The 23,992-nt window shown below is 42.9% G+C and overlaps 5 protein-coding genes across 5 annotated transcripts in view; all 5 read right to left on the reverse strand.

Moving 5' to 3' along the window:
• LOC310992220 (protocadherin alpha-8-like) overlaps positions 1-23,992 on the reverse strand; it is a gene marked incomplete at both ends in the record, with an annotated part of 130,723 nt that overhangs the window by 35,864 nt on the left and 70,867 nt on the right. The gene's annotated exons all lie outside the window — the stretch shown is intronic.
• On the reverse strand, positions 10,507-13,601 carry LOC310992899 (protocadherin alpha-3-like; the record flags this gene model as incomplete). Its single annotated transcript, XM_083981130.1, has 2 exons — positions 10,507-12,892; positions 13,552-13,601. 2 exons carry the CDS (start codon positions 13,599-13,601, stop codon positions 10,507-10,509), a joined length of 2,436 nt encoding a protein of 811 aa, XP_083837256.1.
• Positions 14,492-16,879, reverse strand: LOC310992900 (protocadherin alpha-2-like; the record flags this gene model as incomplete). Its single annotated transcript, XM_083981131.1, has 1 exon — positions 14,492-16,879. The coding sequence occupies one exon, from the start codon at positions 16,877-16,879 to the stop codon at positions 14,492-14,494; it is 2,388 nt and encodes a 795-aa protein (XP_083837257.1).
• Positions 17,659-20,034, reverse strand: LOC310992901 (protocadherin alpha-3-like; the record flags this gene model as incomplete). The annotated part of the gene is made up of 1 exon (XM_083981132.1): positions 17,659-20,034. The coding sequence occupies one exon, from the start codon at positions 20,032-20,034 to the stop codon at positions 17,659-17,661; it is 2,376 nt and encodes a 791-aa protein (XP_083837258.1).
• On the reverse strand, positions 20,808-23,219 carry LOC310992902 (protocadherin alpha-3-like; the record flags this gene model as incomplete). Its single annotated transcript, XM_083981133.1, has 1 exon — positions 20,808-23,219. One exon carries the CDS (start codon positions 23,217-23,219, stop codon positions 20,808-20,810), a length of 2,412 nt encoding a protein of 803 aa, XP_083837259.1.

The following is a 23,992-nucleotide window of genomic DNA, read 5'->3' on the forward strand; positions in this document are numbered from 1 at the left end:
CAGTGAACGACATCACAATTCCATAACTCTAACTGATTCGCTCACATATGGCGTGCAGTTATTGGCTTTAAATCATTTAATTAATAATCTCACCTATTAGAAGATTCGTTACACAACAGTGACCGCGTAATATCACTATTCCAGACTGTTGTTTTGGTTTCAGGTCTCAAAACTGAGATTATATAATGAGACTCCACAAACCAAGACGTTTAAACAATGTTATCTGCAGGCTGTCTCAGCTGCGCATGTGCAGTGTAGCAGGTGGCTGCATTGACACCCAAATCATCTTCCCTGGGCTGCACTCTAATTACTCCGGCCTCGGTACCCATGTACCTCAATTAAAGTCTGATCTAAATTGAATGCAAATTAATTGGTGAGACCTTAACCCTAACGCCAAGACAACAAGACAGAGAGAAATGTGGCCTCTTTCGATACTGTTCAAATTTCTGTGAACAGTGGCAGCGATGTCTGCGGAAAACAGCATCAATTCATTATTCGCCGTTTCGCGAGGGTGGCTCCTGATAAGAGGCACCGAGAACCCGAATGCAAATTATTCTCAACAAAGATAATGCACGTTAAAATTGTGTTGATGTGATCCATCGACACTCTTTACGCAAGCTGTGCTGTGAAGACGTGGCCTGACGAGACCCTGAGCTTTCTCAGTTCACCCCGGCCACTGGGCCAAGATGAGCTTCCACCGCCCACATCCTCTCTCTCTTTCTCTCTCTCTCTCTCTCTCCCTCGTTCTCCTTCTCTCACCCACGCCCGGTCAGCCCACGGCGATGACAGCGCTTGGCATCCCGGGAGACGGGGAGAAGACAGTGACTCACTCGGATGCTGCTAGTGGATGGGTAGATGCAGAGCGACTCTTCACACTCGAAGGCGACGACGAGGAGGTGGCGAAAGGAGGACTCGGAGAGGGAGCCAAATGTCCGTTGATTATACGGACAAAAACATACAACTCTTTTATATACAAAAGACTCAGCGTGTGGTACATTTAATCTCCATCAGTCGCTTATAATGAGCACAGTGTGTGCATATTGTAGATTAGAAAATAATAAGGAGGGCTATTATAAACAAAATCATGAAAATGGTTTGCCTTCGTGTGCACAAATTATGATAAACTATAAACAGTCAGTTCACAAATACAATATAGGAGAAAATGCTGTTGACAGATGGCCATCTACAGACAGCCACACCAACAACCCCAATATCCTTTACATGCCAATATAAACAGGTTCTTTCAACTGAGAGTCTTGTAACTATGACCAAAGTTCAAGCTATTGATATCTCATGAACAAAAGACCTCTTATTCCAGTTTCTCAACAGCTGTCTCTCATCCTAGAACTCTGGATGAAGCAACTTAACCCGTGGGCTGCTCTTCATGATGTGCTGTAAACTGTTCTTTCCCACATTGTAAGACAAAACACCCTAATGGCGCTATGTTATTACGTTTTAAGAGTATTATAAGTATAAGACAACACATGTTGTCATATTTAATGATGCATATGGATAGAATAATTTCCACCACAAGGCAACTGTAGACTTTACAGATTGGTCTCTGCATTATTTACCCCTCTGAGCAGCAGTGATAACGGAGATTCTTTCAGACGGGGCCAACAGTCTCAGATGGGTCTACATGGGTCTGCCACGCCGTGACATTTAGCAGATTTTCCCGCTGGGATGTTTTAACTTCCATGTCTGACAATTGCACAGAAACCACGGAAAACAGGCAACGTTTATGTTGTCAACAAACACAAAGGTGTATTACACCTGACCTTTGCACCCCTCCTGCCCATTCTCCTCTGTCCCTCCATCTCCTCTTGTAATGCATTTGATATGATACAACTCTCTCATACCTGTTTCTAATACACCCATCTGTTTCCGCGTTAATTACAGGCCACTGAGCTCTAGATTATTTCATTTTTTACTCAAGGGTGCTACAGATAGAGTTATCACTATTATCCCAACTGCAGGCAGACGTCTGTTACGCATCAATGACCACTGATTTCAGAGAGCTAATTGCCTAATTGTTGTTTATTATACCTGTATCTTGTCTTCAAAAAACAAATGGTTTGCAGAATTGTGTTACACTTCCCCTTTAATTCAGTTACCTGACCTTGACTTTTTTTTTTTTGAATTTGCAACAACCCCCATCCAGTCCCTCCATATTCTCACTTCCCCCAATCGTCTCTCGCCTCTGGAGTGTCTCCAGCTGCGTCTCTGTCAGACATCCGCTGTTCCAGCTGAGGACTGGCTGAGGGGCATACTGGGGTCTTAAGTGGAAAACACAAGAGCTGATGCCTTTTGCAGAGTGATAGACAAAGACAACAACAAAATCAGTGGGTGAGAAAAGACTGGTGTCTTTACACAGCAGGACATTCATGAGATACAGGGAAGAAAGATCATTCACATTTGCTGCTTTGTTCATTCTCTCTGCCACAATATTAACACCCCTCATTTCATCAATTATGCAAGATGGCCACCATATTAATAACATTCCCTTCACTAAGACTCATCCTCATTAATACTGTAAGCGACCACTCTAAAACCCATTCATATCCCTTCCCCTAAGACGCTGTTATGTGGGAACCCCCTCCCTCGTCTTCCGTTTTGTCAGTGAGACGACAGGAGAGACCCACAGGGAAAGGGGTCACGGCTGGACTACCATGAACCCCTTCCATCACTCCCTCTCTCAGCACATACAAACAAGCAGTCATGCAAACTTAAAGGGCATTTGTGCCTGTAGGCATGTGTGCTATCTAAGGACAAAATTATTTTGTCTGAATGAATGTCAGAGCATCTTTTGCTGTTTCCCTCTCATTCTTAAATGTTTAAATGGCACAGAGAGCAGACATGGAGGAAATATTATTGTCCGTGTAGCCAATAGAATCAAAGATATACTGGCCAGGGGTTTCAAATCATGATATCAAATTCTATATTATGATGTTTTAATTCAGTGGCACTTTTGTGCCTTGTGACTTCTGTCACATTATAGAGAATGTGAAGTTACATCACGCCGTGGGACGTTGGGCGCCATCTTTGGAGGATCGCGGATGTAAACACTTGCTCGTCCCCCTAAAAAAAATCCCCCAAAGTCACTTAAAAGTAATCATGGTGGGACAGTACTGCTGTGTTAAAAAATGCCACAGTAGTATATGCACTAATACCAAAAACGAGATAGTTCATGATGTCTGGATAAGTCAGTGGAGGGAGTAAATCTGGGTCTTAAAAAGTTGTAGTTTTTCTGTGTACCTTTGTTTCTCGTTAAATTTCAGTTTATCACAATACGTTCCTCCTTCGTTTCCCTTCCCCTTCTCCATTTCTTTTTTTTATTATTATTTTTGTCTGTCTTCCTCATCTCTTTTTCTTTCTCTTTTACTTCTTGCTCGTTTTCCTCCGTTTTTGTTTGCGTTCCTCCAAAGATGACGCCGACGTCCCACAACGCCAAAGCGGTGTGACGTCAGCTTCACATTCTCTATACTATGAATTGGTGGTAAAATGTAAAATAATAAAATAATAATAAAAGATAATATTTCCATTTTCTTCATGTTAGTTCACAGTGTAAATGAGTAAAAGAAATAGAGTAAATGCTTGCAGGCTGTTGTGTGGGTGGGTGGCAGCATCTGTGCTTTCAGATTTACCAAATTAAAAAAAGAAATGCACTGAGAAAACACAAAATAGCCCCTTAACTACATAGTTGTAATAGGTACCATATCTACAGAATATCAAGGATTAGGTTTGCATAAAAATCTGAAAAAACTGAAAAATCAGGTCAGAAGCCAATGCCAATAGCACAGCAAGATTTAATCCTGCTGTATGCGTGGGAGAGGCAGGCTGAGCAGGAGGGAGCAGAGGTGGTAGAGACAGTGAAATTGGTCCCTCTATTGGAATAAATGGGTAGTACAAGGGTTGGACATGTGATCATCACCCCACTGCCCACACAGGCTTTTTCATTAAGCCAAAGCACTAACAGATAATCCGGGCTGTGAGTGTGTGTGTGTGTGTCTGTTTTAGACAGTAAAAAAGGGAGGGAGCGTGAGAGAGATGGAACAAGATAAAGAGGGCACAGACATCAGCCTGCAATGGCAGTCATTTTCTTTCTCATTTCCAAAACAGGCCGCAATGGATGAAGCAAAAATCTAAGGCTAAGGCACTGCACCCTCCAGAGGCGAGACAAGAGAGACATCAGTATAAAGCATTCTAGACATTTGACTAGATAACACTATACCATATATGTATTTCTGAAATGTGGAAACCTGCATCAACAATATTATGAAAATATCACAAAGACATTAAAGGAGAAACAAGCCAGTGACTCAGTCATTCATCTCCAGGGCAACTGTTAAACCACACCTTAAAAAAAAAAAAAAAAAAAAACCTTCTAGTACCACAGACAAAGTCCAAGAAACTATTATAGTTTTTCAGACAATCACATTAGCAGCATCACACTTTTTTATAATATAAAATTATGTGCAGAAAAAAATAAGAAACACCCCAAAATATAAAATTCAAAATACAGTTTGGAAACTGTATCAGCAAAAACAGACTGGTGACTGGTGTTATTCAGTATTTATTTATAGCACTATGACAAAGCTGTGTTCTCATAGCATCCTCTCATCCTAATTTTTTCTAGGCACTAAAACTTTCCCATTTTAAAATCTCCGTAACAAAAGACCCATGGAAACCACAATCCTTTTACTCAGGTGGACACAGTAAGCGGGTGGAGAAGAATTCTCTGGGTATGTTTGTTTGTGCTGATCCCTTGTGTACCTTGCTTTCAAACATAAAGGGCATGAGAGAACTAAAAGCAGCACAAATCCCTCCCTTTGGGGGCCTGAAAAGGGTTAAACAGTTCCTTGGTTGTCCTGGTTGAGCTTGTGCATAAATCAAACAGATTCTTGTTGTGGCATTGAACAAAGCTATCAGAAAACGCAGACAGGCTTTGGATACTTCCCTCTTAGGATGCCCTGGCTTTGTATCCCTGCCGGATGGGAAAGGATGCAACCCGTGGTTCTGAGCATGACAAAGCTAATCTAATGACTGCAACAGCATCCTGATGCCACTAAGAGGGAGCATGGGTGGAGAATTGGTTGGTGGAAGTGGGGGGAGAAGGGGACGGGTGGTGATAAGTTCTTCCTTTTCATCTGTGACCAATTGTAAGCCTGTGATGTTCTCACTCAGCTGCAGGGCATGTATTTAATGTGTTTTTTGTCCATCTCATCCTCAGAAGCTCCAGTTTTCTCACTATCTCATGCTCAAGGCTCGAATCTGTGCTGCTTTATTTGTGACTTCCTCTAAAATCCTCTCCTATTTTAGAACCGACTAATCTCATACACTTTTTCCTCACTTGCTTCGTCTGACTTGACATGTCTGCCCGAGATGCCACCATCTCTGGTCTGCATCTTTTCTCTTTGTCTCTCTCACGGTCTCTCTCCATCTCTCCTGCCTCCCATTGTGTCCACCCTGTTTCCTTCCTGCTTGCGTCTACAACACATGCTGGGATGGATGTCAGGGTGGGGGGCGGGTACATACTGGCAGCTCCCTGGAAACAGACTAGTTCATCATTTCATTATGGCTGAGAACAGTCTCCATGGTAACCTTCGATATAGCTGAGCTAACCTCACAAGCACAAAGGACACACCCTTGTAAGGGGGGGAAACAGGAAGTACAGAAGACATGAGTGTGTGTGTGTGACAGACAAACATAAATAGAGGAGAGGAATGAATACATTTTCTGTTAAACCTGCTGCTGTTCTGTCGCCTTATAAAAACTGATGAGGCAAGGACATTTTTCACATCATGTTTTTGGTCCATCTGTTGAACCCATCTGTCCACAAAAATAACATAGGTGAAAGCCTCAACTGCAGGACTGCAATCTATGAACTGTGAACCACTTAGCTGTGTGCCTCAACAAGGATAATGTGCTATAGAATCAATAATGCAATGCATTTTGCAGCACATGGACAGGCAGAGTTAAAAGCTTTTATTGGATACATACTCTAAACCCCAAAGTCATCATCCTGCACTGTCACGTGCATCATTATATGAATTATCGTGGTAGGCTACTATTAAAAAAAACACAGTCAGTTCAACCAGGTTCAGTCTTGACTCTGGCAACCACATAACAATATCCGGTAGCACAGCACACAGATACAGACACACGATGTTCTGATGGTTGCGTGGATAAAAGCCTCTCCTCCTCATCACCCCTCGCCCTACGCCCCGCCCAACCGGTTTAGCTGAGACTGACACTAGGTGTTATCGGCCCCGCCCAGCCGCAGAGCGGAGCAGGAGGGAGAGCTGAGCCGAGCGGAGCTGATACCTCGGTACTGAAGCTCTCTGCCACTGCTGCAGCAGCCAGTAGCGGAAAATTACCTGCCCCTCCCCCCTCACTCACATCCAACAGAAAGCCGCAGCATACAGAACACGTACTGAACCACTTTACGCAGAGAGACAGCTCCAGGCATTGTTTCAGGAACCACAATATGCAGCGCTTGTGCACATAGCAAGGGGACTGTTAGGTATCGGGAAAAGGAGCGAAGCCGCTGCCACACACACACAGGTTCAGTCAGATGGTGCATGTAGCGCGCTGCCATCTTTAAATCACACGCTGACCCACTTCCATGCTTCACGTTGCCCCATACACATCGCTTACAATATGCAAAGTCCGCTTGAGAGAACGGAGAGCCCCTTGCTCACGCTCCTTTACATTTAACCAAGCAAACGAAGAGTTTTGACAGATACGGCCATGCTTGTTTGTCAAGGACCACTCCCTGAAATGAGGTCATGTCGTCTGAATGACTCAAAGCGTCATCCACAGCAGCACAGTGTACAGTGAGCTTCACTGAGAATATGGACACATAGCCTACATTCCACCAGTTTGGAGCAATAACATCATCACTGAATGCAGGTTAATGAATAAATGCCACGCAAGCGTATGTTTAACACGAAAATTATCCACTGACAAAATCAATCAGAATACACCATGTGCGTCTTTAGCCTACTACATGGCTTGAGCGGATCAGGGTTGCCTCTGCTCTGTACACACATTAGGGATGTTAATGAAAATATATTAGATCGTGTTTACAGCGCTGCAAGGCTGCTGGCACACATGTCTGCAGAGATGGACGTTAATTCCCTGTTATTTCTCTCAGCTGCTCCCCTTCTCAGAGAGTGCTGGTGAAGGAGAGGGGGAGGGGAAGGGGACAGAAATCTGAAAGCATGAAGGAAGAGGGAAGGGAGCTGGCTCGATGAATACCATCGTGTCTGCTTGTTGTTACAGAGCAAAAGAAATGGCGATATACTGTATAATGCAGGCCAAAGAAGAGGAAACTAAAAAATAATGAGGAACTAGCTACCAGATGAAGTAGCAAATCTAATTGCACAACACACACTTTGAAGGATGAAAACATGTAGCCTATGCAAATACGTAACATCGACATTTATGTTTAATAAGCTGTATTCTATGTTTAGAGCTGAGGACACAGCCAACCTCCTCACTGTTATTCTGTACTGAAAATACAGCGTGGCAAAGAGAAACTTTTTGTTAGGGTGTAAATCTATTATTAGAAATACACCATCACACAGTGCCCTATAAAAGTATAACCATGTTTCACAACACACTGGGGTCTTGAAGTGCAGTCCCTAACAGATAAAATATTCACACCAGGGTAGATGGTGTATTTGAAAACAATACTAGGTCTACTTAAACAACACATTCCTTTTGGGTAGTAGTAGCCTACCCAAATCCTAAAAGATAATGCAAGAAAGGATAATGTGACTCTGATTGACTAAAATTGATAAAAACAGGGGGGGGGGGGGGACTTCACCATCACTAGCCTATATGCCTTTCACAGAAGACAAAAAAGATGACATCAATGACCAATGAATTACATATGGCTGCTAAGTTTCATTGTCTTTGGTCTGTGGATATTATCTCACTCTCACAAGTTACTGGGACACAACAATACACAGCTTCTTCTTCCATGATAAGTTAAGACCCTATGGTTAAGACACATGCCATGACAGATGCACTGATATGTGTGACCTCAAATCGCCTGACTGTCATCATCACCTAACCTCGTCTGAGACCAGTGACAGGCCTCTACCAGAAGCTAAATCATATTTCATGATAAATAAGTGAAATTATTATTGAAAAGCAGCAAGACGCTGTTTGTTTGACCTGATTAAAGACAGTTTAAACCCACCACTGGAGAAAATTAGTATAGCTAAACTACGATAAAAATGAGTTTGAGTAGCCTAACAGTGGACCTCCCATGACAAATAGCAATCACAGAGGGCTAACTTCAGGCTAGGCTATTAGCTCCTAGTTTCACAACACACCAAGAGAAACTGCCAGGCAGGCTAACCTAAAAGCGTGGTGTTGCTAAGTCATGACATTCACATGACATGGTTTGTAATAATAAGACAAACAATGACTCACCAACAGAAGAAGCAAGTCGGTGCAAGACATGTGCAGTAGCTACACAGGTAAACTGCAGTAATTTTCACGTGAGACAGTAACCAGTTTGAAATCCATACTCCCCCTTATGGCGGCAGGCAACCAGCAGGGGCAGCACTGAGCACCCCGAACCAATAAAACGGGAGCGAAGAAGATACTCCTGTTTTGAATTTTTTTTGCTACCTGTGGGACAGGCAACCCCCACCTGGCTGGCTTTCATCAAGACTAATAATCAGCGATGCGGTACAGTAAACACATACAGGACACTGTTCAGAAGATAAACAAAAGATAAACACATGAGGTTTGTGTATTCAACTTACGACCATTAGACAGACTAAGGGGCATGGATGTCAGGCTGTTTTCATAAACTCCTGCCGCGCTGCCTCCACTGTTGAAATATGGAGGGAAACTTTGCTTTTAGCTAAGTAACCCGCTCGATTAGCCTCTTTCGGCTCAATGTTGGTGCTACACTGCCAGGGTAATGTTCATGTTGATACAATTTCGGATCACCCATTTTTGCAGGCGACGTCGCCTTTGAATCCACTGTGACTGCCACAACAGGATTTGAAGCAAGATAAGGCGTTTTCCAATCACCCACTAGGCCTGTGACTGTGTCATCAAGAACTTCAAGCAAGTCCAGCTGCCTTTGTAAACCCCCAGGAGTTGTGGTGAGTAGGCGACCGACCAGTGCTTCATGTCCAACTCACCAAATGTTAGTCTATCCCCATACAATGAGGCGAGTAGAATAGAGTTAGGTGGCGATATGTGTGCGTTTTTACGAATCCTGCTTTCTGTGAGCGATTTATGATATTGTCAAAATGGCGAAGAATAGGCTGATCCAATTATTTCTATGTATGCGCTGAACGCCCCTTGAGTTGCATCAAAACCCCCTGCTGATCCTAGGATGGTAGAAAACAGTAGAGTTTGAGGCCTCTGTGCTTCACCCACAGTCTCCGTATATCAGCTGTTTTCCACTTTAACACACAAGCTGGAATGCTGTGGCAGTGATGTTATTAAACAATTAACAACAAGTGTAATACAAGGTGTAGAGTTGTTTACAAAGAGACTTTGGCTGCCTGAAATGCCTAGGTTTTCATGTCGTTACACAAAAGCTTTGAATTCGTTTTAGGTCATTTTCTATAGGCTATTCATATGAACTGAAGATATTTTCAGTATTTTCCAATACAACCCCAGTTTTGCACTGTGCTCTGCCACATTCCCCAGGCCTGTGCCACTTAGCAGGATACACTTATGCTTTAAACCTCATAACAACAGTGGTTGACTAATTCCTGAGTAAAGTACTGACAATCGAGGAAACCTAGAAAAATCATCATTTCTACTGAATCCAGACGAGAGCAAAAGTGCACTTAAGTGATGAATAGGAAGGAGCAGGTTACAGCCTACATCAGTCGAGGCTTTGTTGTTAGATACTTTCAATGTTTCCACTCTGATTCCAACGTTTAAAGAGAGAGATCCTCGCACAAAATGAGTAGGTAACCAGTAGGCTATTAGGTAAATTGAAACTGCGAAAAATAATGTTGGTGCTGTTGCACTTTTCCTCTATCATTGCAGCTCATAATGACATTGGGAGACTGTGTGATAGCCTGTGTTCAAGATTTTCTGCGATTGTAAATTTACGTTATGATTATGAAATGCTTGATATTTTAACTCCGCCTCTTTCACGTGAACGTAGGTAGACACGATGATAACCAGTTCAGTAGTACAATTCATCTTGCGGACAGTTTTAATGTATCCAAGCCAGGTAACGAAAAGACACCCTGCTTCTACGCACTCGTCTGTTCGTGATGAGAAAGAGCAGTTCAGGCGCTTGATATTTCAGTACCATGGACAGCGCATAGCCTATTACCAAAGCGGGCAGCGAAAGAGAGATCTGTCTGGCAAACAAAAGGAAACGCTTATACAGCTCATCAAATGCAGCAATGTTACAACACGTGAAGTCTGTCAATTCCTAGGAGAGGATGTAGCCTATTTTCTTTGTGTCAAACCTAAATATATTAAACCTTTATGGTGAAACTCAACTCATCAACTCACCTTTTCTTTAGTAGGTAGAGTTTGAGTCCTGGTAAACGTGTCTCCTCCATTAATACTGATCAGCTCCCCATCTACAGGCGGAAACGGAGCGGGGAAAACCACTACGTCACTCTTGAGCGTGTCTGAGCTGAAGCAGACGTCATACTGCTGAGTAGCTTTAGAGTAAGACCAGCTCCCGTCAGGGTGGGTGGTGATCATTGGGGCCCCGTACCTGCTGAAACTGCTGTCTGTCCTGTGACATTTGACAGCTATTAAACTGATGAGGCTCAGTAGAAAAATCACTGAGACCGACGCAATGGCGATCAGCAGATAGAGGTTTAAAGCAGAGAAGCTGTCCTCCTTTATGGGCACATGTCTGAACTGAGTCTGGATGTCAGCTGTGCTCTCAACCACCACCACCTCAATAGACACAGTAGCTGACAGGGAGGGTTCTCCGTTATCAGAGACCAAGACCACCAAGGGGTGAGTTTTCAGGTCATTGTCACTCATTCTCCTCTTAGTCCTGATTTCTCCCGTGCTGGTTCCGATCCTGAACAGGTTGTTTCCTTTGGGCTCAGAGAGGTGATAAGAAAGCAGCGCATTGTATCCAGAGTCTGCGTCTACAGCCCTGATCTTTGCCACAAAGTATCCCGCTTCAGCAGAGTAGGGGATGCTCTCACTGTTAACGGAGCCGTGTTCAGAATAGGGCGCGAGAACCGAGGGACTGTTGTCATTCTCATCCAGGATAAAAACATTGACAGTCACGTTGCTGCTGAGCGGAGGAACACCAGAGTCTGTGGCCTGAACTTTAAACTGAAATGTGTTTAACTCCTCGAAGTTAAATGACTGTAGACTGACTATATCTCCTGTCTCTGAGTTGACGTTTACAACTGACCCAATCACGTTGTTTTTATTATTGTCATTCAGTACTGAAAACGTGACTTTTGCATTCTCGTCTACATCAGGATCATCGGCAGTCAGTGTAGATATAATACCGCCTACAGGAGTATTTTCTTTGACAAAAATGTTAACCACTGGTTCTTTAAACCGAGGTGCGTTGTCATTGACATCAGAAACGTGGACTGTAATAACACTTGTACTGGAAAGAGGTGGGGCCCCTTCGTCAGTCGCTGTTATTGTGACATTATATTGAGAAGCCTGTTCTCTATCTAGAGTTCCGTCTACGACTAATGAATAATGGTTCTTGTAAGTGTTTTTAATTGTAAACGGCACAGAATCAACTATTCTAACCTGAACAGCACCGTTTTTATCTGCGTCGTTATCTCTTACAGTTATAAGCCCAACCATTGTGTCTATAGCTGCGTCTTCCCTCACCACGCTGACTAAAGATGTGACTGATATTTCTGGTGGGTTGTCATTAACGTCCGTGATTTCAACGAGTACTTTACAGTGAGATGCTCTTGGACTTGGCCCTTTGTCTTTCGCTTGAACTCTGATTTCAACTGCATTGCTCTTTTCGTGATCTAAATAATCGTTAACCGTAATTTCCCCGGTCACAGGATTAATTTTGAATTTATTTACATTATTATCATTGTCGTGGTTGATAAATGAATACAGTATTTCTCCGTTAAGACCCTCGTCCAGATCCCGAGCATGCACAGAAATTACTGTTCCGCCTGGCAGTGTGTTTTCTGGTATTGTAGCTTTGTACAACGTCTTATCAAAAACGGGAACATTATCATTTACATCTTGCACATTAACAGTGATATGTAATGTGCCTGATTTAGGAGGTTTTCCTCCATCTACTGCTGTCAGCGTTAGTTTGATAACTGACTGTTTCTCGCGATCTAAGGCTTTCTGAAGCACCATTTCAGCAGACATAGTTGCCTCCCCACCATTCTGTACATCCAGGGTGAAATGTTCATTTTGACTCAGTTTGTAGCCCTTAACCGAATAGGTACCGACATCTGCATCAAAGGCGTTTGGCAGTGTAAATCTTTCACCAGGAAAAGCTGACTCGGACACATTCAAAACAATCCCCGGTATCCGAAAAGAGGGTGCGTTGTCGTTTACATCCACAATTTTAACCTCAAAGCGATAGAGATTAAGCGGAGAACTGACAATGGCTTCCACTTCCAGAGAACATTTCACATTGCGGGAGCAGAGCTCCTCTCGGTCTATTCTGTCTCTCACCAGAAGTATTCCAGTCTTAACATTGATTTCGAAATATTTCGTATTAGGTCCCGAAATCTGAAAACCCCGAGTTTCCAGTCCCTGTACATCAAGATGTAAATCCTTCGCCAAATTTCCCACAGTGGCACCGGGACTCGATTCCTCTGTAACAGAATACACAATCTGCGCTGCTGCGAGACTCCATATGTGAAGTACGTGGAACCAAAAACAAATCCAGTGGCGGAAAATATTTCTCTGTTGCATTCTGTCCAACACCCGCTTAACAAGTTAATTAGAAAAAAAATAACTTCCCGGTAGCATTGCTCAATATACGTCCATATCAGAACCCTTCAATACGATGGGGATGAACAGTACTGCCACTGCGAACAAAGAATTACAAACCCTCTCTCTTAAACGAAAAGGGAGGAGCATCGCTGAGAAAGTGTTACACCTCTATGGTGTCATAGCGACATCTCGTGGTAATGTTCACATTAAACAAGAAGAGGCGTTAGACTAAGAATTAAGTGTTGTGGATAGATTAAGAAACTCAAAATCTATGGTGACTTGCCATCAATTAAAATGCAGGAAAACCTGGCAAAACTTAGCTCAGTATCAGATCCATTTGAAAATTAACGAGCAAGAAGGAAAACATTAAAGAAATGTTGGAAAGCCCTTGTCTTTCATTCTGCAAACAAGCTTATTACCCAACAGGTCGCAGACTAGCAAAAATGATGAAAATAAAAGTTTAAGAACAGTGTTACACTTACAGTACTTGCACAGATGTATAAACTTAAATTGACATTATGAGGAAGTGAGGATGCAAACCTGATATTAGGCACATCACAGAATGTATGTATTTTCACAGCATGTGAAAAATGAAAACATTAGAACATTCCCTTAACTGTGTTTTATGCTCACCCTAACCTTTTCTTTACTAGGTAATGTCTGATTCCTGGTAAAAGTGTCTCCTCCATTAATACTGATCAGCTCCCCATCTACAACAACCCCAGTTTTGCACGGTGCTCTGCCACATTCCCAAGGCTTGTGCCACTTAGCAGGATACACTTATGCTTTAAACCTCAGAACAACAAGGTGATTGACTAATTCCTGAGGAAAGTAGCTACTGACAATCGAGGAAACCTAGAAAAATCATAATTTCTACTGAATCCAGACGAGAGCAAAACTGCACTTAATGAATAGGAAGGAGCAGGTTACAGCCTACGTCAGTCGAGGCTTTGTTGTTAGATACTTTCAATGTTTCCACTCTGATTCCAACATTTAAAGGGAGAGATCCTCGCACAAAATGAGTACTAGGTAACCAGTAGGTAAATTGAAATTGCGAAAAAATAATGTTGGTGCTTTTGCACTTTTCCTCTATCATTGCAGCTCATAATGACATTGGGAGACTGTGTGATAGCCTGCGTTCAAGATTTTCTGCGATTGTAAATTTACTTTATGATTATGAAATGCTTGATATTTTAACTCCGCCTCTTTCACGTGAACGTACTTGTAGACACAATGATAACCAGTTCAGTAGTACAATTTATCCTGCGGACAGTTTTAATGTATTCAAGCCAGGTAACGAAAAGACACCCTGCTTCTACGCACTCGTCTGTTCGTTATGAGAAAGAGCAGTTCAGGCGGTTGATATTTCAGTACCATGGACAGCGCATAGCCTATTACCAAAGCGGGCAGCGAAAGAGAGATCTGTTCACAAGGGCAAACAAAAGGAAACGCTTATACAGCTCATCAAATGCAGCAATGTTACAACACGTGAAGTATGTCAATTCCTAGGAGAGGATGTAGCCTATTTTCTTTGTGTCAAGCCTAAATATATTAAACCTTTAGGGTGAAACTCAACTCATCAACTCACCTTTTCTTTAGTAGGTAAAGTCTGGGTTCTGGTAAAAGTGTCTCCTCCATTAATACTGATCAGCTCCCCATCTACAGGCGGAAACGGAGCGGGGAAAACCACTACGTCACTCTTGAGCGTGTCTGAGCTGAAGCAGACGTCATACTGCTGAGTAGCTTTAGAGTAAGACCAGCTCCCGTCAGGGTGGGTGGTGATCATTGGGGCGCCGTACCTGCTGAAACTGCTGTCTGTCCTGTGACATTTGACAGCTATTAAACTGATGAGACTCAGTAGAAAAATCACTGAGACCGACGCAATGGCGATCAGCAGATAGAGGTTTAAAGCAGAGAAGCTGTCCTCCTTTATGGGCACATGTCTGAACTGAGTCTGGATGTCAGCTGTGCTCTCAACCACCACCACCTCAATAGACACAGTAGCTGACAGGGAGGGTTCTCCGTTATCAGAGACCAAGACCACCAAGGGGTGAGTTTTCAGGTCATTGTCACTCATTCTCCTCTTAGTCCTGATTTCCCCCGTGCTGGTTCCGATCCTGAACAGGTTGTTTCCTTTGGGCTCAGAGAGGTGATAAGAAAGCAGCGCATTGTATCCAGAGTCTGCGTCTACAGCCCTGATCTTTGCCACAAAGTATCCCGCTTCAGCAGAGTAGGGGATGCTCTCACTGTTAACGGAGCCGTGTTCAGAATAGGGCGCGAGAACCGAGGGACTGTTGTCATTCTCATCCAGGATAAAAACATTGACGGTCACGTTGCTGCTGAGCGGAGGAACACCAGAGTCTGTGGCCTGAACTTTAAACTGAAAGGTTTTTAACTCCTCGTAGTTAAATGACTGTAGACTGACTATATCTCCTGTCTCTGAGTTTATGTTTAAGACAGATGTTATAGGAATATTTTTGGAGGTACTGTCCAATAAAGAATATGTCACTTTTGCATTTTCTTCAATATCAGGGTCAGCTGAAGTTATAGTGAAGATAGTTGCTCCCACTGCACTATTTTCCTTCACATATACATTAATCATAGGCTCTAAGAAGAGAGGGGTGTTGTCATTTACATCAGAAATGTGAACAGGAATAACACTGGTACTGGAGAGAGGTGGAGTGCCTTCATCAGTGGCCATGATGGTGACATTATATTGAGAGACAGTCTCTCTGTCAAGCGGTCCATCGACTGTTAATGAATAATAATTTTTGTAGTTGAGCTTAAGTTTAAAAGGCACCAGCCCAATAATTTTTGCAGTTGTTAGACCATTATTACCCCCGTCCTTATCAGTCACAGTTACCAAAGCAACCACTGTACCTATTTCAGCATCCTCCTTTACAGGGCTCATAATAGATGTGATAATGATTTCAGGTATGTTGTCATTCACATCTTTAACTTCAACTAACACCTTTCCATGCACACTTCGAGAAGGTGCACCTTTGTCTCTTGCCTGTACACGAATATCATATGCTGTATTCTCTTCATAGTCTACTTTCCCTGTCACAGTTATCTCACCTGTGTCTGGGTCTATTGAAAACAAAGATTCTGGATTAAAATTTCCTCTCTTAATAAATGAATATATAATCTCACCATTTATCCCCTCATCTAAATCTGTAGCACTTACAGTCAGTATGGAAGTCTGAAATTGAGCATTTTCAGTGACCTGGGCCTTATACAGAGGTTGACTAAATAACGGAACATTGTCGTTTGTGTCTATGACATTTACGACAATTTTTAATGTTCCTGTTCGAGCAGGTTTTCCTCCGTCCAGAGCAGTTAAAGTCAGATGGATAACAGACTGTTTCTCCCTGTCTAGAGATTTCTGGAGCACTAACTCTGCAGACTCACTGTGCTGTCCGCCGCTCTGTACATCCAGTGAAAAATACTCATTTGGACTCAGCTTGTAGCTCTTTACCGAATTACTGCCCGTGTCTGCGTCATTTGCCATTGGGAGTAAATACCTCTCCCCCGGAAAAGATGATTCTAAAATACTGAAAGTCTTCTCGCTTTCATGAAACGACGGCGCATTATCGTTTATATCAATAATCTGGACCTCTATGCGATGCAGATGCATTGGGTGGCTTAGAATCGCTTCTATATTCAGGGAACATTTTGCCGTATTTGGGCAGAGCTCTTCTCGATCAATCCTATCACAAACATACAGTGCGCCGGTCTTTAAATCCACGTCGAAATATTGCTTAGAATTCCCAGCGACAACTCGCAGGTCCCGTTTCTCCAGTTCATTGACGTTAATTTGTAATTCCTTAGCGAGATTTCCCACCACCGTTCCTTTGTCAACCTCCTCGGAAACGGAGAACGAGAGCTGCGCCGCCGACCCATCACACAAACAAAGCAAAGCTATTATCTGTATCCAAACCGTGACCGTCAGTCCTCCACGTCCCATTGCTGACACAGAGTGAAAGAAATAATCATTTTCGAACATGTCCACACTTTAAATGAGTAACAGATGAAGCTCTCTCCGTCTTGGGACCATTTGTATAATTTCTGACAAAGCAGTGGTGGAGTACTGACGCGTCGCAAGCAGAGGAGGAGTCCTGGAAAAAGGAGCCACACAAATAATATGGTCTCCAGCGACACCAACTGTTATTTTTGTGCTAATGTAGAAGGGTGTATACAATGAATGCAGTCGATACTCGTGCTGAAGGGCGAAACAGTGTAATCATCGGCGTAATCTGTTTCTGTAAATCATACAAAACCTTGTTCGCTACAAAATACGTTAATGGTGCATGGGAAAAACTGTATCAGTTTTCTAATACAATAGAAAAACACATTAAAGACACGTTGCTTAATCTGCAGCCAAGTTCTAAATAATACAGAAGCCAGCCACCTTCACTCAGGCGCTCAACAAAACCATTTTAGATTTCAGCACCCTGGACAGCGCCATGGCTGCTCACTAGTCAAATATCTTAACCAGCGACATCTATTCTTCAAATTCCGTTATTCAACAACATCCAGAAACATAGTGAATTATCTCTCGAGGAGAAAATGTGTCAGCTCATTCAAATTTTTTTGCCCCCACAGTACCACTTTTGAACGCGTTGGTTTCAAAGTCACAAAGACGAAGGCCTATACGGAAAAGTTATTTAGTGCTGAAAATTTCCCAGATCTAGTAATCTGATTACTATAATTCTAACATCAGAAAGATACACCTTTCAGTTAGCATCAACTCACCTTTTCTTTAGTAGGTAATGTTTGAGTCCTGGTAAAAGTGTCTCCTCCATTAATACTGATCAGCTCCCCATCTACAGGCGGAAACGGAGCGGGGAAAACCACTACGTCACTCTTGAGCGTGTCTGAGCTGAAGCAGACGTCATACTGCTGAGTAGCTTTAGAGTAAGACCAGCTCCCGTCAGGGTGGGTGGTGATCATTGGGGCCCCGTACCTGCTGAAACTGCTGTCTGTCCTGTGACATTTGACAGCTATTAAACTGATGAGGCTCAGTAGAAAAATCACTGAGACCGACGCAATGGCGATCAGCAGATAGAGGTTTAAAGCAGAGAAGCTGTCCTCCTTTATGGGCACATGTCTGAACTGAGTCTGGATGTCAGCTGTGCTCTCAACCACCACCACCTCAATAGACACAGTAGCTGACAGGGAGGGTTCTCCGTTATCAGAGACCAAGACCACCAAGGGGTGAGTTTTCAGGTCATTGTCACTCATTCTCCTCTTAGTCCTGATTTCCCCCGTGCTGGTTCCGATCCTGAACAGGTTGTTTCCTTTGGGTTCAGAGAGGTGATAAGAAAGCAGCGCGTTGTATCCAGAGTCTGCATCTACAGCCCTGATCTTTGCCACAAAGTATCCCGCTTCAGCAGAGTAGGGGATGCTCTCACTGTTAACGGAGCCGTGTTCAGAATAGGGCGCGAGAACCGAGGGACTGTTGTCATTCTCATCCAGGATAAAAACATTGACAGTCACGTTGCTGCTGAGCGGAGGAACACCAGAGTCTGTGGCCTGAACTTTAAACTGAAACGTTTTTAACTCCTCGTAGTTAAAAGACTGTAAACTGACTATATCCCCTGTCTCCGAGTTAATGTTTACGGCTGAAGTTATAGGAATACTTTTTGAATCACCATTGAATGAGTATGTCACTCTCGCATTTTCATTTGTATCAGCATCGACTGCAGTTATTGTATAGATTTGAGCTCCAACTGGACTATTTTCTTTAACATAAATGTTAATCACAGGTTCAAGGAAACGAGGTGCGTTGTCGTTGACGTCAGAGACATGGACAGTAATAACGCTGCTTGTTGATAAAGGCGGGGTCCCTTCATCAGTCGCCGCAATAGTGACATTATAAGAAGAGCTTCCTTCTCTATCCAGAGGGCCGTCCACAACTAAGGAGTAGTAATTTTTATAATTTGACTTGAGCTTAAAAGGTGCAGAACCAAGTAGTTTACAATTAGTCTGACCGTTTTTACCACCGTCTATATCAGTCACTGTTACTAAAGCCACAACGTTTCCTATTTCGGCATCTTCTTTGACTGGGTTCATGAGTGACGTCACTACAATTTCTGGGGCATTGTCATTCACATCGACAACCTCGACCAGCAGCTTTCCATTCGCTCTCCGAGGCGATACAGCTCTGTCTGTTGCTTGAACATGGATTTCATAAACTGGTTGTGCTTCGTAATCCAGATTGTCTTTAACAGTAATTTCCCCAGTTTCAGAGTTTATATTGAAGAGTTTTGCTGGATTTACGTTTCCACGCTTAACAAAAGAGTAAACGACTCTCCCATTTTCCCCCTCATCTAAATCTGTGGCATTAAGTTGAATTACTAATGATCCAGTTGGAGCATTTTCATTTACGCGTGCCTTATAAAGGGTTTTGCTGAATGATGGAGTGTTATCATTGACATCCAAGACATCTACATGTATCTGTAATGTACCTGTTTTAGGAGGCTTTCCTCCGTCCACAGCGGTCAGTGTTAGTTTAACAGCTGCTTGCTTTTCTCGATCCAAAGGTTTTACCAGTACTAATTCGGCAGATACACTATGCTCTTCACTGCTCTGTACATCTAAGGAGAAATACTCATTTGAGCTTAATTTATAAGTCTTTATTGAATTGCTGCCTGTATCTGCGTCAAGAGCCAGAGGAAGCAAAAAGTGTTCGCCTGTAGGTGACAGTTCTGAAATGTTAAGGGAATGTGCCTTTTCGTCAAACGTTGGTGCATTATCATTTAAATCAACAATTACAACCTCGATGCGGTGGAGAACCATAGGATTACTCAGTATGGCCTCTAAGTTCAGCGTACATTTGTTCGTGTTTGGACAAAGCTCCTCGCGGTCTATTCGTTCATTTACACAAAGATCCCCCGTTTTAACATTTGCTTCGAAATATTTCTTACTGTAACCAGACACGAGATTCAGATTCCTCGTTTGCAGTTCTCGGACGTTTATGTGTAAATCCTTAGCAAGATTCCCCACGACCGTCCCTTTGTCTGCCTCCTCAGAAACAGAGTATGATATCTGAGCTGCAGACCAGTCAGATAAAAACAGCATCAACCACCAAAACAGGAGTTCGTTATTCCTTTTGCTCATCGCTGCTGTTCAAGGAGAGACGCGATACAAATGATATTTATCCACAAAATGCTGCTCGGTCGACCAGCATTTTTAATCCCATACACTCCAGTCCGTTATGTTTCATTGCCATCCGCGTTTCCCTCACAATGCAATCGCAGTTTGCCGAGCGTCACAAGGAAGGGAGGGGACTGAAAACACTGAACTCACAAAAATATATGGTCAATAGCGACCCCGTGTGTTACAACTTGGATATCAAAACAGTTTGAAGTATCGGGTTCCATCCACACTATTGAAACACCTATACATCACCTTAAAGTTTTGAATTGATTAAATAAAACACATAAGACACAAATCTCGGAAACTAGTGCAATACACGGGGAAAATAAAAAGGAAAGGCACGAGTTCAAAAGCATTGACAATAAAGAGAAATAGACACGTTACTATCAGCCATAAACAATATCACCATGATCTTGCCTATCACTTGAACCTTCTCAGCACGCAGTCAACTTTTGACTGTTGCGTTTATCTGTATTGCGTTTAAAGAACAGATAACAATAAAGGTTTGAGTAATTGACAGCCTGCAGCAAATGAAGAATAGTAGAATGCAACTCTTTCAAGTCAGTGTTTTTGGAATGTGAGCCAAAAAAAGGAAAGTAAAGATAAAGCATCCATTTCCAGCACCACGGACAGCACCCTACGAATCAACTTGGAGGATATTCCCTCAAGTCACTTAAAACGGATATTTGTTTAAATGCAACAGTATTATATTGTCACGTTTTGTAAATAATTGTTCAAGGGCAGTGAGCTAATATTTCGCAACTCACCTTCTCTTTAGTGGGTAAAGTCTGAGTCCTGGTAAACGTGTCTCCTCCATTAATACTGATCAGCTCTCCATCTACAGGCGGAAACGGAGCGGGGAAAACCACTACGTCACTCTTGAGCGTGTCTGAGCTGAAGCAGACGTCATACTGCTGAGTAGCTTTAGAGTAAGACCAGCTCCCGTCAGGGTGGGTGGTGATCATTGGGGCCCCGTACCTGCTGAAACTGCTGTCTGTCCTGTGACATTTGACAGCTATTAAACTGATGAGACTCAGTAGAAAAATCACTGAGACCGACGCAATGGCGATCAGCAGATAGAGGTTTAAAGCAGAGAAGCTGTCCTCCTTTATGGGCACATGTCTGAACTGAGTCTGGATGTCAGCTGTGCTCTCAACCACCACCACCTCAATAGACACAGTAGCTGACAGGGAGGGTTCTCCGTTATCAGAGACCAAGACCACCAAGGGGTGAGTTTTCAGGTCATTGTCACTCATTCTCCTCTTAGTCCTGATTTCCCCCGTGCTGGTTCCGATCCTGAACAGGTTGTTTCCTTTGGGTTCAGAGAGGTGATAAGAAAGCAGCGCATTGTATCCAGAGTCTGCGTCTACAGCCCTGATCTTTGCCACAAAGTATCCCGCTTCAGCAGAGTAGGGGATGCTCTCACTGTTAACGGAGCCGTGTTCAGAATAGGGCGCGAGAACCGAGGGACTGTTGTCATTCTCATCCAGGATAAAAACATTGACAGTCACGTTGCTGCTGAGCGGAGGAACACCAGAGTCTGTGGCCTGAACTTTAAACTGAAAGGTTTTTAACTCCTCAAAGTTAAAGGCCTGCAGACTGACTATATCTCCTGTCTCTGAGTTGATGTTTACAACTGACGAAATTGGGATATTTTTTGGAGAACTGTCTAACAGTGTGTAAGTCAGCTTTGCATTACTGTCCAAATCAGCATCAGAAGCATTTATTGTATGAATAACAGACCCTGTTGGACTGTTTTCTTTCACATAAACATTAATCACAGGCTCCATGAAACGAGGAGCGTTATCATTGACATCAGAAACATGAACAGTAATGACCCTGATGCTGGACAGAGGGGGACTTCCCTCATCTGTGGCTGTAATGGTGACATTATAATCAGAAGTGTTTTCTCTGTCCAGTGGTCCATCTACTACTAATGAATAATCATTTTTGTAATTGGACTTTAGTTTAAAGGGAACAGACCCCTCTACTTTACAGTTAGCTGCACCATTGTTGCCTCCATCTTTATCACCTACTGTAATAAAAGCAACTATTGTCCCACGCTCAGCATCTTCTTTTACAGGGGTCATCAGTGACGTCACTGATATTTCTGGGGCGTTGTCATTTACATCGATTATCTCTATCAACAATTTAGCATGTGCACTACGTGGAACAGGACCTTGATCCATTGCCTGAACTCTAACTTCATAAGCAGGTGTCTCCTCATAGTCTAATGTTCCCTTCACGGTGATTTCTCCAGTTTCTGCATTCAGATCAAACATATTAGATGGATCAATATTACCTCGCTTGATAAAGGAATACAGGATCTTACTGTTCATGCCCTCGTCTAAATCTGTTGCATTCAACTTCATCACAAGTGTCCCAGGGGTTGCGTTTTCTTTGACGCGGACCTTATATAGAGATTTACTGAAAGTCGGAATGTTGTCATTTACGTCGACAACATTAACGGTTAACTGTAACGTCCCTGATCTGGGCGGCTTTCCTCCATCTACAGCGGTCAGGAGAAGTTTAATTACTGGCTGTTTCTCTCGATCTAAAGCTTTCTGCAGCACCAGCTCGGCAGACACGTCGTGTTCTCCACCGCTCTGCACATCAAGCGAGAAATGTTCATTTTGGCTCAGCTTGTAGTTCGTCACTGTGTTGCTGCCGGTGTCTGCATCCACTGCTACCGGGAGAAAATATCTCTCTCCTGGTGACGATGATTCGGAGATGTTTAGTACATGCGATTGTTCCACAAAAGAAGGCGAGTTATCATTGATATCAAGAACATTCACTTCGATTCGTTGTATATCCATTGGATTGTTTAAAGCGCCTTGTATTTTGATTGAGCATTTTACTACATTCGGACACAGCTCTTCTCTGTCTATTCTCTCTTGAACCAGGAGGTTTCCATTCCGCAAATTCACGTGGAAATATTTCTTACTGTAACTCGAAACAATACGCAGATCCCTCGTTTCTAGCTCCTGCACGTTGATGTTTAAATCCTTTGCGAGATTCCCCACTACGGTGCCTTTGTTCACCTCTTCAGAAATGGAGTAAGACAACTGCGATGCAGAGCCGTCACAAAGACAAAGCAGAGCAGCGATACAAATCCAGCCATATCCATTTTGTCGTCGCACATACATCGTTGATGTGGTAGAAGATATTAACCCAACAACAGCTCATTTATCCACAGAGTAAGATTTTCCATCTAAAGCAGTATTGTTCCCTTCTCGCTCTTGTCAGTCTCTTCCCCAAACCCCCGAGTGTCTAAAGTATAGTGGCCTATGACGGATGTTTCCCCATACTAATGGGAGGAGTTTCAAATGAAACGGTCAGATCCACGGTCTCCAGCGACATCATGTGGATAATAGTGCATGAATGCACATCAAAAGACCCTCATGTCTTTCGCAATGTTTCAAACACAGTGCATCCTGGCAAGTTTAGGATTCAAGTGTGCTAGAGAATAACTGTAAATATTGATGATACAAATAAACACTAAACTTTCAGCATGTAAACATTATTCACGATGCAAAAAACCCCAGGTTATATTTTAATGGAACGAGGAGCTGGTGGGAAGTTCAAATGATGTAATCGGTTGTATTTGGCGGATAAAATGAAAATAAAGGGGGAAAAAAGACTAATCAAATCGGTCACTTACAGCTGTTAAATTTACAGATGAGCTAAATTGATAAAACAAGAGTTATATCAGATAAAATAAGTCATTAAAAAACACGGTGTTCAAATCCATTGAATTCTCTTTCAGTACCACGGAGAGCGCCGTCAAATCGAGTCTTTGAAAAAAAATACCTTTGACTTGTTAATTGTTTCTCAGATTAACTCAGTGTTGAGATCTTAAAGACAGAATGATTTTTCCTCTGCAATTCGCAATTTGATTTTGATCATGTTTATAATCTAG

Source organism: Trachurus trachurus, assembly GCF_905171665.1.
Source record: "Trachurus trachurus genome assembly, chromosome: 10".
NCBI classification, from domain to species: Eukaryota; Metazoa; Chordata; class Actinopteri; order Carangiformes; family Carangidae; genus Trachurus; species Trachurus trachurus.